This window comes from Thalassophryne amazonica, chromosome 5 (assembly GCF_902500255.1).
Source record: "Thalassophryne amazonica chromosome 5, fThaAma1.1, whole genome shotgun sequence".
Classification (NCBI taxonomy): domain Eukaryota; kingdom Metazoa; phylum Chordata; class Actinopteri; order Batrachoidiformes; family Batrachoididae; genus Thalassophryne; species Thalassophryne amazonica.
In genome coordinates, this window is record NC_047107.1 from 121144143 (window position 1) to 121159017 (window position 14875).

The following is a 14875-nucleotide window of genomic DNA, read 5'->3' on the forward strand; positions in this document are numbered from 1 at the left end:
CAAACCCCCTATGGTGGCCTGGAGTGGCTCGGTCTCATGGTACTGCATGTAAATAATATAGAAGTAATTATTTTAAAATCAGCATGATAAATATTAATTTTGGGGGAAAAACGCTCTTGGATTTAGCTGTTTAAAATGGAATTATTTGTAAAGTTACAACAGCTTTATTCTGTAAAATTTACAGGTTGTTCTGTAAAGGTATTTTCATTTTTTTTTTTCTCCAGAATTATTCTGGCAACCACAGCTGCAGATTTTATTTGTTTATTTATTTATACTTTAAAAAATAATATATTATTATTGTTTTTTAAACATTGCATGGTTCTAATTCTAGACCATAATTCTAAAGTGCTGCAATTTTTCATCACGGGACACTTGAAGAACAGCACCCCCCCCGGACCAGCACCAGTTTGCCTATAGGGCAAACAGGTCAACTGAAGATGCTGTGTCACTGCCCCCTTCATTCTGCCCTGACCCTGTTATGTGTTGGACGCAGCTCGGAGAACCGACCAGCGTTTGAAGGACCCAGTATGAAATAAGCAGAGCACGGTACAAAGGCTAACTGAATTTAATACATAACAGTGATACAAAAAATAACAAAAGAAAGTGCGGTCTGGCGTGGTGCGCTCCCAGCAGCGCTAACGGTCCGGAGCCAGAAGCTGTTCGGACCCAAGGACCCCGCCGACACCCCCCAGGTGGCCGCAACAAACCGAGTCTGTGAAAGAAGGAACCATTATGTGAGTCCACACTCTACACACAGAGAGAACACTTAAAGGTGTACAAACAGCAAACACGTCCTGGCTTGATTACTAATCAGCTTCCCAACCTGCAGGCATGGAACATCCAGTTCACAAAACTCCACTGCAGTGGAAGCCGATACATGACTAACATACAGCTCAATATAAAAAGGTGTGAGGGACACCACATTTACTGACTGTATAAATGTTAGTCACAAAATCTAACGTACCTCAGGAAGTGTGCTGACGAGCGTGAGACCTCACCCCCTCCTCTTTCACAGACCGTGCATCAAACCCTGGACGTTCTCTGCATCCACTGATGATGAGATGGCTCCCGAGACGACGATCTCACCCGTCTGGTCACAAGGTCGAGTCTCTGGCAAATACACACTGTATACTCCAGTCTTAAATGCCACCATGTTCCAATCCATATAGATGCACCTCAGCTGTGAGTCCTGACGAGCCGCAGGTGATCAGGGTGAGGTCCTGATAACCTCAGCAACACAGCCACTCAGTCCCAAATGCAAGCCACCTGGAAGGAAAAACAAAAGACAGAAACAAAAAGGCAGCCAGGCCCCCCAGCCATACAACAGACCCACCTAGACAGCTATGTGCGGATGCTATTTATAGATTATAGCTCCGCCTTCAGCACCATCTCCCCCCATAAACTCACCACCAAGCTGGTTCCACAGACTGTGGACATGGGGTCTCTTCCAGCATCACCCTGAACACTGGTGCACCACAGGGCTGTGTATTGAGCCCCTTCCTCTTCTCCCTCTACACACAGGACTGCAAACCTATTCATGAGATCACCACCATCATAAAGGTTGCAGACGACACCCTTGTGGATTACATCCAGCAATGAGGCTGCCTACAGAACACAGGTTGAGAATGCGGAGAACTGGAGTCGAGAGAACAGTCTGATCCTCAATGCAGCAAAAACAAAGGAGCTGATCCTGGATCTCAGGAGACTGAGGCCTCTTGTCTACTGCCCCATCAAAATCAGCGGTGAGACAGTGGAGGTTGTGCGGAGTATCAGGTCCTCAGGGTTAATATCAGCCACGATATGACCAGGACCATCAACACAACAGCAAGAAAAAAGTCAAGAAAGGTCTCCAGAGACTTGACTTCCTGAGGTGCCTGAAGAGATTGTGACTTCCATAACAGCTGCTGGTGAGCTAGGTCAGCCATTGAGTCCATCCTCACGTACTGTATTTCAGTATGATACTCTGGTTGCACTGCAGACAATAGAAAAGCTCTCCAGCGCATCATCAAGACTGCTGAAAGGATCACAAGCACCCAGCTCCCCAGACTAGAGGACATTTAAAGGACCTGCTGCATCAGGTGAGTCACAGCAGGGACAGCACACATCCTGGACACTGTCTCTTCACCCCCCTGCATTCTGGGAGGTGTCACAGGACACCGTATGCCCGAACCTCAAGAGTGACAACCCGCTTCTACCACAGAGATTTCACACTACTGAACACTGACCATATCAAACGCAACACACAATCACCTTGCACATCCACTATGCCACTTTAGCACATTGCATATAGTTGTAAATAGACTGTTTATTTGCGATTCATACTGCCTTTGTTCATTGTAAATATTATCAGCCTCAGGGTGTATGGTTTTCTGCAGGGTGTATAAAGCCATATTCATTGGTAAAACAACTTGATAACAATTATATCATATACCTATAAATGATAAATGTTGTATGGTTTTCTGCAGGGTGTATAAAGCCATATTCATTGGTAAAACAACTTGATAACAATTTTATCATATACCTATAAATGATAAATGTTGTATGGTTTTCTGAAGGGTGTAAAAAGCCATATTCATTGGTAAAACAACTTGATAACAATTTTATCATATACCTATAAATGATAAATGTTGTATGGTTTTCTGAAGGGTGCATAAAGCCATATTCATTGGTAAAACAACTTGATAACAATTTTATCATATACCTATAAATGATAAATGTTGTATGGTTTTCTGCAGGGTGTAAAAAGCCATATTCATTGGTAAAAGAACTTGATAACAATTTTATCATATATCTATAAATGATAAATGTTGTATGGTTTTCTGAAGGGCGCATAAAGCCATATTCATTGGTAAAACAACTTGATAACAATTTTATCATATACCTATAAATGATAAATGTTGTATGGTTTTCTGAAGGGTGTAAAAAGCTATATTCATTGGTAAAACAACTTGATAACAATTTTATCATATACCTATAAATGATAAATGTTGTATGGTTTTCTGAAGGGTGTAAAAAGCTATATTCATTGGTAAAAGAACTTGATAACAATTTTATCATATATCTATAAATGATAAATGTATGGTTTTCTGAAGGGCGCATAAAGCCATATTCATTGGTAAAACAACTTGATAACAATTTTATCATATACCTATAAATGATAAATGTTGTATGGTTTTCTGAAGGGTGTAAAAAGCTATATTCATTGGTAAAACAACTTGATAACAATTTTATCATATACCTATAAATGATAAATGTTGTATGGTTTTCTGCAGGGTGTAAAAAGCCATATTCATTGGTAAAAGAACTTGATAACAATTTTATCATATATCTATAAATGATAAATGTTGTATGGTTTTCTGAAGGGCGCATAAAGCCATATTCATTGGTAAAACAACTTGATAACAATTTTATCATATACCTATAAATGATAAATGTATGGTTTTCTGCAGGGTGTATAAAGCCATATTCATTGGTAAAACAACTTGATAACAATTTGATCATATACCTATAAACACTTTATTCACTTTTCTCAAACAGGCATTAACATTTTCTCAATTTTCTCTCCTGTGGAAACACTCAAAGTTCAAACCTTAGTAGAAAAAAAGAATGTTTTCCTATAAATAATTATGATGGCTTTTAGAACTAATGAATTTAATTTTAACAATCAACCTACGAGGTTGGACACGTAAGAAATTATTAATAGTGACTCACCAGTATTTCACAGTTCCTCTGATCGTGCCTCTTCACCGTGGCGCCGCTCCGCTGTCCGGATTGGCTGATTACTCAGGTGGTATGAAAAATATTACCCGTCCACAAAAAGGGTGTATTGTTATTTATTCTTTAGTGTTTTATCCAATCATATTGGCGTATCATTTATAGGTATATGATAATGTATCATATTACCTCTGCTCATTGTTAATATCAGATTTTTCATTGTTTTTATTTTGGCACCTGGAAGATGACTTCAACAAAATTTCATTATATTGTGCAATGACAATAAAGATATCTTATCTTAACATGTAACAGCACATCTATATATGAGGTTTTTTTTTTCAACCAAATAGCTGACCTTGGAATCGTTAAATATTGGACCTGCTCGGGAGGACTCAGCACTGAACGTGGCTGCAGGAAGTTTGTGGAAATCAGCCAAAATGTATCTATTACTGTTGTAGCTTGAAACAGCACCAAACTTGGCCAGTTGAATAAGCAACAGACTGCCCCAGTGCAGTGGTTTTGCTTCTCCATAAATGCACAATTTCTCCACAATTCACTAAGATTTTTGGCAAAAAAAAAAAATCGGCAAGTTTCTGGTCAAGACTACAGCAATGGTGGGCACAGAAGATGGCCATTTTTTGAGTGATTCATCTAAAATAACTGGTCTGAGAAAAGGAAAAGTGGTTCATACAGGTAGTTTTTGTGCCGATCCATTGTGCAGCAACTCAGCTGGTAAGAATAATGTGCTTGGGATCATGGGATCATACTACAGATTCCCGCACAAAAAACCCCCACAAAAATTACAACAGTTCTACAAGCAAAATGGAAACTGTTCTTCGTGGACCTCACACAAAATCGCAGACTTGAGATATTGTGGTAAATCAAATTCTAATCCAATTACATTTTTTCCACAAATCTGATTGGTTAATCGTGTAAGATTTCAGACCGTATAATATTGGGGTAACAGTGGCAAAATATTTGACCGTTTTACATTTGGATGTATTACTTCGGCCTGACTGGTGTTCTGACAAGATGTCATTCCTGTCGAGAGGCCGGCCCTCCACTCAAGCATGCGCACTATTATTGGACCACGGAACTGTAGATTTATGCGACGAGACGCACATCTCGACAGAACACCAGCCGCGCGTACTGATACGCAGATGTCATAATGGCTGTTAGCTAAGAATGAGAGAAAGTTGCGTACCGACAACGCTGCAGACGAAATAGGTGAACTTAATCTCCCATATGAAAGTATTGATGTGGATTCTGATACATAATTACTATTTCACATTTGATGGATTTTCACATTTGATGGATTACTCCGTGCCCTGACTGCTGTTGGAGCAACCCGCCTTGACTCGTCCTACAAAAAAAAAAAAAAAAAAAGTGCAAATGATGGAACTGGATTAGAATGGGAATACCCCCCTTGAGTCTGATGAATTGCAGACATTCATGCTGGTTATCTGATCACAAATTGAGCTTTACCTGTGAGGCGTTAGCTAGTAACGTGTCACCAGTAAAGCTCAAATTGTGACCGTATAACCAGCATGAACATCCACAAATAAGCAGACACAAGGTTATTCCCCAAAATGCAAAGCCACTGGATTTGGAAGTCATACCCCACCTCCGTAGGATCTCCTAAGAGCCAGCAGGCACCCCTTGCTACACCCCTGTCTCAAAGGCCATTATTAACCAAAAATCAATTAATCATTTAGAATTTTTAAAATCCAAATTCCTTAATTTCAGATTCATAAAAGTGAATGGTTTCTGGTTTGTTTTACTACTTTCCTTGGTCTTCCGTGGCAGTAAACGGAGGTATTTTGGGCTCTAGAAAACACTGACGGACCATTTTCAAATCGATTATGAAAACAACCGATAGTTGCAGCCCCAGACATAATAAAAAACAAATACTGCAACGGAAAACTTGCAAATTTTCTTCGCTTTTTACTGGACTAGTGCGCTCTATTGTCTTGTAATAATGTGCCTATTTTTCTGGCAGTTGCTCTCACGGCGCTAGCTTAACGGTTTTCTCGTTGATCGCATTAACTTGGATAGCACAATAAAGGCTGAAATATTTCTTTGTAACCGCGTCTTTTAACCTAAAACAAACCATAATCTTGTAAAATGTGACTGCCGGGATTTAATAACGAACAGTGTTCAGGGGACAAACAACATCTTTTTTTTTTTAAGTGCGTAAGTGCGAGTCGGTCGCAGCCATCGAAAGCTCCGCCAGGCCTGAGAGGACGTAACAGACGGCCAAAAATGACTTTAAAACCACCCATCTGGTGACCATTCGACATAATTCGCAGTTTAATCCACTACGAATGTGGTTTTAAGAAAAGAGACGGTGTTAAATCGTCGAATTGCAGCGGCGTAGTGAGACCTATTTTGAGAGGCGGAGCTGGCTGCTGGTCGGCGCTGCCTGTAGGGGGCGCTGCGGTGACTTCCTCTGTCTCCTCGGCAGCAGCTACATTGTGTGGAAAGAAGCACGTTTTTTTTGGCGTCTACGCGTTGAACTTTACGCCGAATCAACCTTCTCCTGTTGAAGGAGAAACACGACCCAGAGCTACCAGATATTCTGTCGGGCGTCCGTAAGTTATACCAGCTTGCGAAAACATGTCGGCTTCGGCGGCAAAAGTGAGTAAAAAGGAGCTGAACTCGAACCATGACGGAGCGGACGAAACCTCCGGTAAGCGAATGGCGGCCTCCTGTTCACCGCCATTTTCACACACTCCTCTATTCTCTTTTTGCACGGCCCCGCGGGACTTTTTTTTCATTAATAATAACAACTATATGCATTGCTCTGATTTATTTACCTGGTAACATAAGGCTCTGTGGTCTGTTTTGCGGTCCGCCGCAGCGCCCGTTACGTTTGTTAGCTGTTGTTAGCTCGGGCCGTGTTAGCTCCCTGAATTTAGCCTCATCAGCGTGGCCGCTGAACTATTTGGATATAAAATGCCTTACTATTGGTATATTACCGCGATCCGGCTGTTATGTATTCGCTCAACTTCTTTAAAATGATCAACAACGATGCGAATTCGCCGATTCTTTTGACCGCTAGTAGTTAAGGGGCTACTGTTGTTGTTGCTGCGGTGTTACCTAACATTAGCTGGACGACATTATGTTTTGTTCCTCAGCAAACCGCCATTAAATCGGATGACCTGGTCTGTAGTTTTTGGCCAAACGGACACGGGGTTTAGTCACGTGGACGGCGGTTTTAGCTGTAAGCTGGTCCCCCGGTGTGCCTGCGTGCGCTCAGATTTAAACCACGCGGCCTCGACGGCAGCAGCCAGCCGGCAGGAAACGATCAATGTACATTACTGCGCCGCAGCACGTCGCCTTAACGTTTAGCCGACGCGGCCAAAATAATAGTGGGTAATCAAACCACGCAGTCATTTTAATGGAAAAAGTGCAGCCCACCAAAACTATAAAGCTCGCGTTGTCTGTGCTGCACGGAGGGAAGACGCTGATTGGTTGGTTGGATTTCCTGCTGTGGCCAGGTCACGAGCTCGAGTTCTAACAAAATAATGGGCCACAATGGAAATAAGTGCATATGGCACTTTTTGTGCTATCCTGCATATTAATGTATTGTAGTTTTTACGTTCTTATAAGAATTAAATCAAATGGGGAAATTGGACTACTTCAACTTTCAAGAAATGCTAATTTTCAGGGATTTTCTCAATTTTCTCAGGTCCAGGTAAATGCTTGTATTTCTTTTGCTATGTCTGACTTGGATGTGGAAGAACACCGTATTGGCAACCTGTTACTGTACTTCGAGAACAGTGGAAACCCGCAAGACTGACTTCTAAGTTTGCTAGGTATCAGAGACATCATCTTAGAGCCTTGTCTGATTCCCACCCAGCACTGGCAAGTAGTTTCTATTTTGATATTTAGGAAATATTTATGTTAATCTGCTGGCCAATAGGATCTGGGTGGTGGCTGTAGAAACAAGTTATGTCAGTCAGTGCCTGATTTTTCAAAAATTGAGTATGGTTTGATTTCTTGGCTCAGTCTGGGTTTATCGCATCCAGTGACATCAATTTCTGCTTTATTATCTGATTATTATTCTATTTATTATTGGACTGCATGGAAAAGTAATAAATGATAACCCCTCAGGCTACAAAATTTGATCAACCTTTGATGAAAATTGGCACAGTTGGCTCACAATTTATTTGATAGTCATTTGAATTTTGAAAGCACTCATCTGTTGCTAGTTGAATTTGGTGGGAAACCAACCAAATAGGAAGTGAGGTCATACCTTGGCAACACTTTGGTATGTCATACCTAAATTTGGTATTAGGGCTCAGGTTGCCTGTGTGAGGACACGGTGAAAAGGTGTCATTTTAACCTGTAGGGGGCACTGCTTCTAGTGGGGGACGTTGAGCTGCATATTGCCTTATCTCCCCTGGTGAGTAGAGCCTGACCGATTTATCGGCCGATATAAGCACTTTTCAAAGTACTCACTATCGGCTGAAATTTTGCCGATAGAACGCCGATAATTTCTCATAAACAGAACAGTTACTGAAATAATGTTTGTGTCGGCAATGTTAAATGTCCTTGCACTGTTTGTCCAGTAAATGGAGCTCTGACTCCATTCAGCTGAGAGCTGCTTACACCCCTGCTTAAATGTGTTCATCACCGGCCCCCATAGCTCGCCGTCACACTACACTGATAGGCTGACAAAAGCATACAAGTAAGTTTATAAGGATGTTGTTGATTGCATTTTTTGAACCTTTTTTGTTAAGGGTCCAAAAAAGAACATTTTATTCATTTAAAAAAAAAAAACGGCTGATTTATCGGCAAATCAGCCGATTTATCAATTATCAGCATTTTTTTCATCCAAATACCGTTATCGGCATCGGCCTCAAAAAATCCATATCGGTCGGGCTCTACTGGTGAGATTAGATAAACTAAAGGTCAGGAAACTCTTGATGCTTCTTCAACACTGCACTTACTGGTACTTTGATGATGTGGAAATAAAAATTTGTTGAAATGTGAGACTGTGGCGTGAGCTTGTCCCACCCACTTAATCAACAGTTGTTTCTGTATTACTTATTAACTATCAAAATGGCACGGTCGTTGGCACTCGTGTTTCACAGTAAGAAGCAGAGTCTGACTTCTCCTGGATGGGGCACCAGTCAAGTGCAGATTAGTTCCCCAACCACCGCTGATGCCCATTCACAGCTGGGTGGACTGAGACAATGCAGGTGCAGTGTCTTGTCGAGGGATACGAACGGATAATGGAGACGTGATGCCTCTTCCAAAATTGGTCTGAAAAGAAGTTCGTTTTTTGAGTGCAGTTATTGAAATTGTTCCAGATTTGGTCACTTGTCCAGTTGACCGTCAGGAATTTATTTTTATTATTATTATTAATTTATTTTTAACAGTGCTACATATTCAGCTCTGTGCACAGGTCTGAGTTTCTAAGCACTTAAAATTGTTTGGTTATTTTGCACAATGTATGACACTTTTTCTTTCTTTTCCCCCTGCAGAGAAAGAGCAACAAGAAGCTATTGAACACATTGATGAAGTTCAGAATGAAATTGACAGGTAAAAAAAAAAATGTCTGGTTTAAAATGAAATCCTTGTTTGAAATTTTCTTCACCTCAGTCAGCAGAGGTGATTAACAATTATTTGAATGAAATAACTAGTGTTCTGTGTGTATCATCATAATAGCACCCCTCCATATGCACAGTTTGGTTGTAATGTGTAAAAGATGAGTCTTTTGTCTGTTTATTCTCTTAACCTACTTTTATGACGTGTCCCTCAGGTTGAACGAGCAAGCCAGTGAGGAGATCCTCAAAGTAGAACAGAAATACAACAAACTTCGTCAGCCCTTTTTTCAGAAGAGGTCAGAACTGATCGCTAAAATCCCCAACTTCTGGGTCACCACATTTGTCAACCATCCACAAGGTGAGAAACTCCGCTTGAACTTATTGTGTAGTAATTCCATTTGCATGACACCCATGTGTATTACAAGGACCACGATTCCAGCCCATAAAATATATCTCTGCAGTATCTGCCCTACTGGGTGAGGAGGATGAGGAGGCGCTTCATTACCTGAGCCGGGTGGAGGTGACAGAATTTGAAGACATAAAGTCTGGCTACAGAATAGATTTTGTAAGTGTTTTCTGCACAGAGGGAGTGATGATCTGCATGTTATATCTTGTTTGTTCTAACTGGGTGCATTTTTATGTCTTAGTATTTCGATGAAAATCCGTACTTTGAAAACAAAGTACTTTCCAAAGAATTCCATCTGAATGAGAGCGGGGATCCATCTTCAAAGTCAACAGAAATAAAATGGAAATCAGGAAAGGTGCGTACAGAACTTGAGCTTGTACATCATTTAAAACACAATTTCTCTTGTCATGCTTTAAATTTCATTTATTTTTAAACAAAAGCTAGACTCACCATCCTCCTATAAAAATTAGAGCTGCTGACCCCTGAAGGTACCCCAAGCACGGGGCATGGAACGTTTAAAATGATTTGCTCTTTTTCCCTATTGGATATCTGCAGGACCTGACAAAGCGTTCCAGTCAGACACAGAACAAAGCTGGGAGGAAGAGGCAACATGAAGAGCCCGAGAGCTTCTTCACCTGGTTCACCGATCACGGTGACGCGGGTGCTGATGAGCTGGGAGAAGTCATCAAGGACGACATCTGGCCAAACCCTTTGCAGTACTATTTGGTATGTTTACTCTGAGTGTTGTCATTGGCAATGGAAAAATTGGCCAACTCTCTGGCAGGTCACATTTTGGGGATGGCGTAGGGGTCAAAGATGGTGCCATGTCGAGGGTTTTCACCTTGAATAATAACCTGCCAACTTGCATCACTGACAGCATTTATGTGGACCCAAATAATTATTTTGACCCAAGACCACCTGGGACACAGCTTCTGTGGGGGAATTTTGTTTTGTCACTCATGATCCAAACCGCAGGCATGTGCACGCAGATAACATTATACATGTAGCTGACGAAATGCTTCATATAAGCCCAAGATGTGTGGGTGGCGGGAGAAAAAATTTGTGAGACACCTGCTGTTCATTAAGGAACCCATCGTCTTTGTGTTCAATAGTGTGTTGAACGAGGAAGTGGACAATTCAAAGCGACTTCAAAAGTCTAGGGGAAAGAAACGCTGAATTTGAAGGCAGCTTTTGAGCACAGCAGCCTGCTTTACTTTTTGGTGCTAAATGTGATGAAATGCGTCATGCTGTCCACTTGCTAATTTTATTGGCTATTGTGGTATTGATGCGTTAAACAGACTGGCTTCATGGATGTGGGTGATGAGGATGGGACCTTCCCTCATTTCAGTGTTTAATGCAGCGGAGCATGAAAATGAGAGCTGATAATTTTTCTCCTCCCAGGTACCCGACATGGATGATGAAGAAGGTGAAGGAGAAGATGACGAGGAGGATGAGGAGGGACTGGGGGATATCGACGAGGAGGGTGATGAAGGAGAAGATGATGAAGAGGATGAAGGCGAAGATGGGGAGGTATGCGCCATTTTTAAGATGAGCCTTACGGCTTGTTGCTGTCCAACTTTTACTAGCTGATACTTTGGTTTTCTTGCAGGATGACGAGGGGGAAGACGACTAAGAGACTGCATCATCTACCCAGACCCTCAACACTCTGTTTGGTTTTTCTGTTCATATTCGGGAGCAAAGGTTTATTTTATTTCTTCCCCCCCTTATCAGTGTGCTTTGTTATCCATTCTGAAGGCTGTTAACCTGTTTGGTGCCATGTTGTGTTTCTCCTTGACTCATCTATAAGGTCAATGACACTTTGCCCTGATGTGAGTTGCATCCTTTCCAAAAAATCATCTCAAAAATCAAAGTTTAAAAATAGAATCTGCGCAGCATCCTGAGTAGAATTTGAATAAGATTCACGCAGAATTCCTCTGGTTAAAGGTTGTGTGGTAAACAGACTGAAGCCATGACGTAGTGACCTAGTGCTAGCTGACCTCTTCAAAAAAAAAAAACAACTTTTTTTTTTCTTTTTTTAACCCTTGTATTCTCCCCTTCTCTCAGTTGGAGGGTATCCTTTGGGGGTGGGGGATCTTTTTTTTTTCCTCCCCTGTATGTGGTTAATGAATACCAGCTCATTCCTTTGACTTGTAATGTTTAGTGGGAGGTGGGTGGGTCAAGCTGGGGGGTGGGGAGCAGGAGCAGGATGTGGGGAGAGTGGTTATTTTGACACCATTTCTATGGGATTTTTTTTTCTCATTGTATTGTTTTACAGATATCATGACAAGATTTGAAATGACATTTTTAATAAAGAAGAAAATGGAAAAAAAAAAAAAAGCTTGTAAATTTTGGCCCCCACTGCTTCATGGGTAGACTTCTTCAAAAAGAAAATGAAATTACTTTCCTTTTATTGGGGGGGAGGGGGGGACTGTTAAATTTGAGGTGTACAACTTGCTTTGTAACAATAAAACTTGCTGTGTATACATGTGTGGGAGTGTTGAAAACGAGCTGCATAGAATTTTATAAAAAAAATAAAAATAAAAATGGGGTTACAGCAGTAAGGCACCGAAGTGAAATGGTACAGTCAACCTGCGTCAGCTCGTGAAAGACTTCGGAGCCATGAGCAGACTTGATGCAAAGTCCTCTCTTAACAGTTGATGGGTGATTAAAGCCAAAAAAGTTTGCTCCGATTCCTCAAATCTGGACTTGGTGATCACATCTGGCCAGTCGCTGGGCTGGAAACCCCAACCTGGAAAGGAAAAAGGTTGAGTAAGATTGAAAAAGGTTAAATATGTAAATGTCAACTGTAATCTGCTTTTAGAACAAGTTTAAAAAAAATTCCCTGAGAAAAAAATCTTCTTGAGATATGCATTTGTTTCACATAGGAGTATGTCTACATGACGCTGAATTATGTCAAACAGAATACTAATAAAAGTAGACTAATTTAGAGTTGTTTGATATCCAAACATAGTAGGAAACAATGTTCATTTCACCACAACTGACCGATAACCGAATGACCACCAAACATCCTAATTTGATAGTACCTTTGTCAAGATTTTAAAACTAGTTTGGTTGATAAATGGTCTGCATGTCTAGTCCAAATCTCGTAGGTATTAAGGTGTCATAAAGATGGGAAAGTGGACAAATCGTTGCATTAGTCAGAATTAAAGTTGAGCACTTAGGACTAGTCACTAACAAGCAACATGTGTGTATTTCACTAACTGGAATTCAATTGCTTGGTAATAATGCTGATAGTTTAACAGTACGAGTATATCAGGATATTTCACTGACATTTGTTGGAACAAAAGTCTTGACCAAATAAAACCAGATTGTTTTGGGCTCATGCATTTGAGCTTTTGTTTAAACCAACTCCTGCCTTGGATCCTGGTCAGTGTTTGGATCTTGCCTTTGATATGCGTTTCCAATTTCATTCTGCTTTGATCCTGACCTCAGTCTGATACCTTTTTTTTTTATCTCCCCCCTTGAATCTGTTGGCCCCAATCACAGAATCAAAGCAATCAGGATTAAAGGTAACAATCCACTCTTTAATGCTTGATCCAGCTTCCTTTGATTCTGATCCCACCTTTTGATCTTTTTTATGGATTGTGTTAGTCGCAGTTTCAGGACCAAGCGATCAGAATTATGATTCCAGCAACATGGATCAAAGATTAGCACCTTTGCCTTTTATCGTGATAGTGACTACAGAATCATAGCATGAAATAAGGACCAAAGATGAGTGTTACCACTGCAGGATCAAACCCACCTACATGTGTTTGGCACCGCGGGCAGGTGGCCGCTGTCCACGAGAACCCCGGGAACCAGGAGAAGTGCTTATCGGCAGGCCAGTGTTTGGTGACGTCCGCCTTTCCGAACGTGATAACCTCAAACTGGTGTCCCTGAGGGTTTTCGAACAGCTGGACGTGAACCCTGTTTGCCAACAGTGTGTCGTTGCGGCTGGCGAGAGCCAGCGGGCTGTGGATGAAGTGGATGTCCGAGCCGACCGCCAGCTCATGACCGCACGTTCGACACAGTATGAGCGTGTCGGATTCACTCTGCGCCCCGGCTGCACAGGCCGCAGCCGGCCGGTACACCGCGGGACAAAGTAGCAGCACCAAACACACCGTTTTCCGCATTAAAAGTCCGCCCAGCCGCTTCGGCAGCAGCCACAAGCTCCATTTGCACTTCATGTCTGCGTTCGAAGCCCGAGAGAGCTACTGCGCCGTTAGTTTCAGCTAGCAGGTGGCTCAACCGAGCGGTGCTTCAGGCCGCGATTATCGATTAATCGATTATAAAGTGCGTCAGCCTACAAACAGGTACGTCAGTTAGTGACTTATTTGTATCGTGTGCATAATATTACACAACACATGTTAATATTCGAATATAGTGATTAGTGAACTGAAGCAGTATTCATCGATGTGTCGAAACTTTTCGAAACCCTTTGAAATTCCGATCGGTCATTAATCAAATGCTCCGCCTGGCCTCCTGCTGGTCAAATAAATTACTGCAGCGTGCATATTTCGCCAACAGATGGCGCTGCTAGATTTTCCGAGGGAAAAAAACAAGCAAGGACATAAAAGCTTCTTCCCAAATTGCTAAATTTAACTAATTTTTCAAATATGGCATTAATTTTTCTATTATGATTTATACATATAGAAATAGTCTCTCCAAAAAAGTTGTGGTCTTGTTTTCGTTCTTGCTTTGAATGTTATCTTAAGGTGCTTTGTCTGTACCTGTTTTTCCAAAGTACTTATTTCCGCCAAACTTTGGATGTGGGTTGAAGTCAGTCCTGGAACTGCTTTTCCAGGGTTCATAATCCGTTGCTTGGATTAAAGGACAGGTTCAGAATTCAAATGTATTTATTTATTCTGATTTTCAGCAAACGTGGTCAGCATAGGTTTTGGAATTGCCCATGTGTGGTAAAATTGGCCTGAGGTCAGTCATGACAGTCTTTATGATTTTGGTCTACTTTTCGCAGGCCCTTTGACCGATTATAAAACACAGTGTGTGGATGAAGGCCGACCCAGGGATTGCTTTTTAGGTTTTATATGGGCGAAGATCAAGGTAATTTGTGCAATTTTGTCATTTTCCCCCAAATTGCAAATGTGTGCAAGCTTTTTTTTTTAAGCATGCATGTCACAAACGGTCCTGGTTGCTAAACAGCAAAGATAGTTAACAAATTTGTGTGTTTATTACTTTTTTA

The 14875-nt window shown here is 41.4% G+C and overlaps 2 protein-coding genes across 2 annotated transcripts; one reads left to right on the forward strand and one right to left on the reverse strand.

Moving 5' to 3' along the window:
• Positions 1-5932: 5932 nt before the first annotated feature.
• On the forward strand, positions 5933-11676 carry LOC117511213 (protein SET). The gene is made up of 8 exons (XM_034171210.1): positions 5933-6403; positions 9207-9264; positions 9485-9627; positions 9731-9834; positions 9917-10030; positions 10231-10401; positions 11077-11205; positions 11285-11676. The coding sequence occupies exons 1-8, from the start codon at positions 6331-6333 to the stop codon at positions 11306-11308; spliced, it is 816 nt and encodes a 271-aa protein (XP_034027101.1). The 5' UTR covers positions 5933-6330; the 3' UTR covers positions 11309-11676.
• Positions 11677-11931: 255 nt separating this feature from the next.
• Positions 11932-14167, reverse strand: si:ch211-51h9.7 (uncharacterized protein LOC558400 homolog). The gene is made up of 2 exons (XM_034171211.1): positions 13439-14167; positions 11932-12424 (listed from the first exon to the last, which is right to left on the reverse strand). Exons 1-2 carry the CDS (start codon positions 13860-13862, stop codon positions 12270-12272), a joined length of 579 nt encoding a protein of 192 aa, XP_034027102.1. The 5' UTR covers positions 13863-14167; the 3' UTR covers positions 11932-12269.
• Positions 14168-14875: the final 708 nt, after the last annotated feature.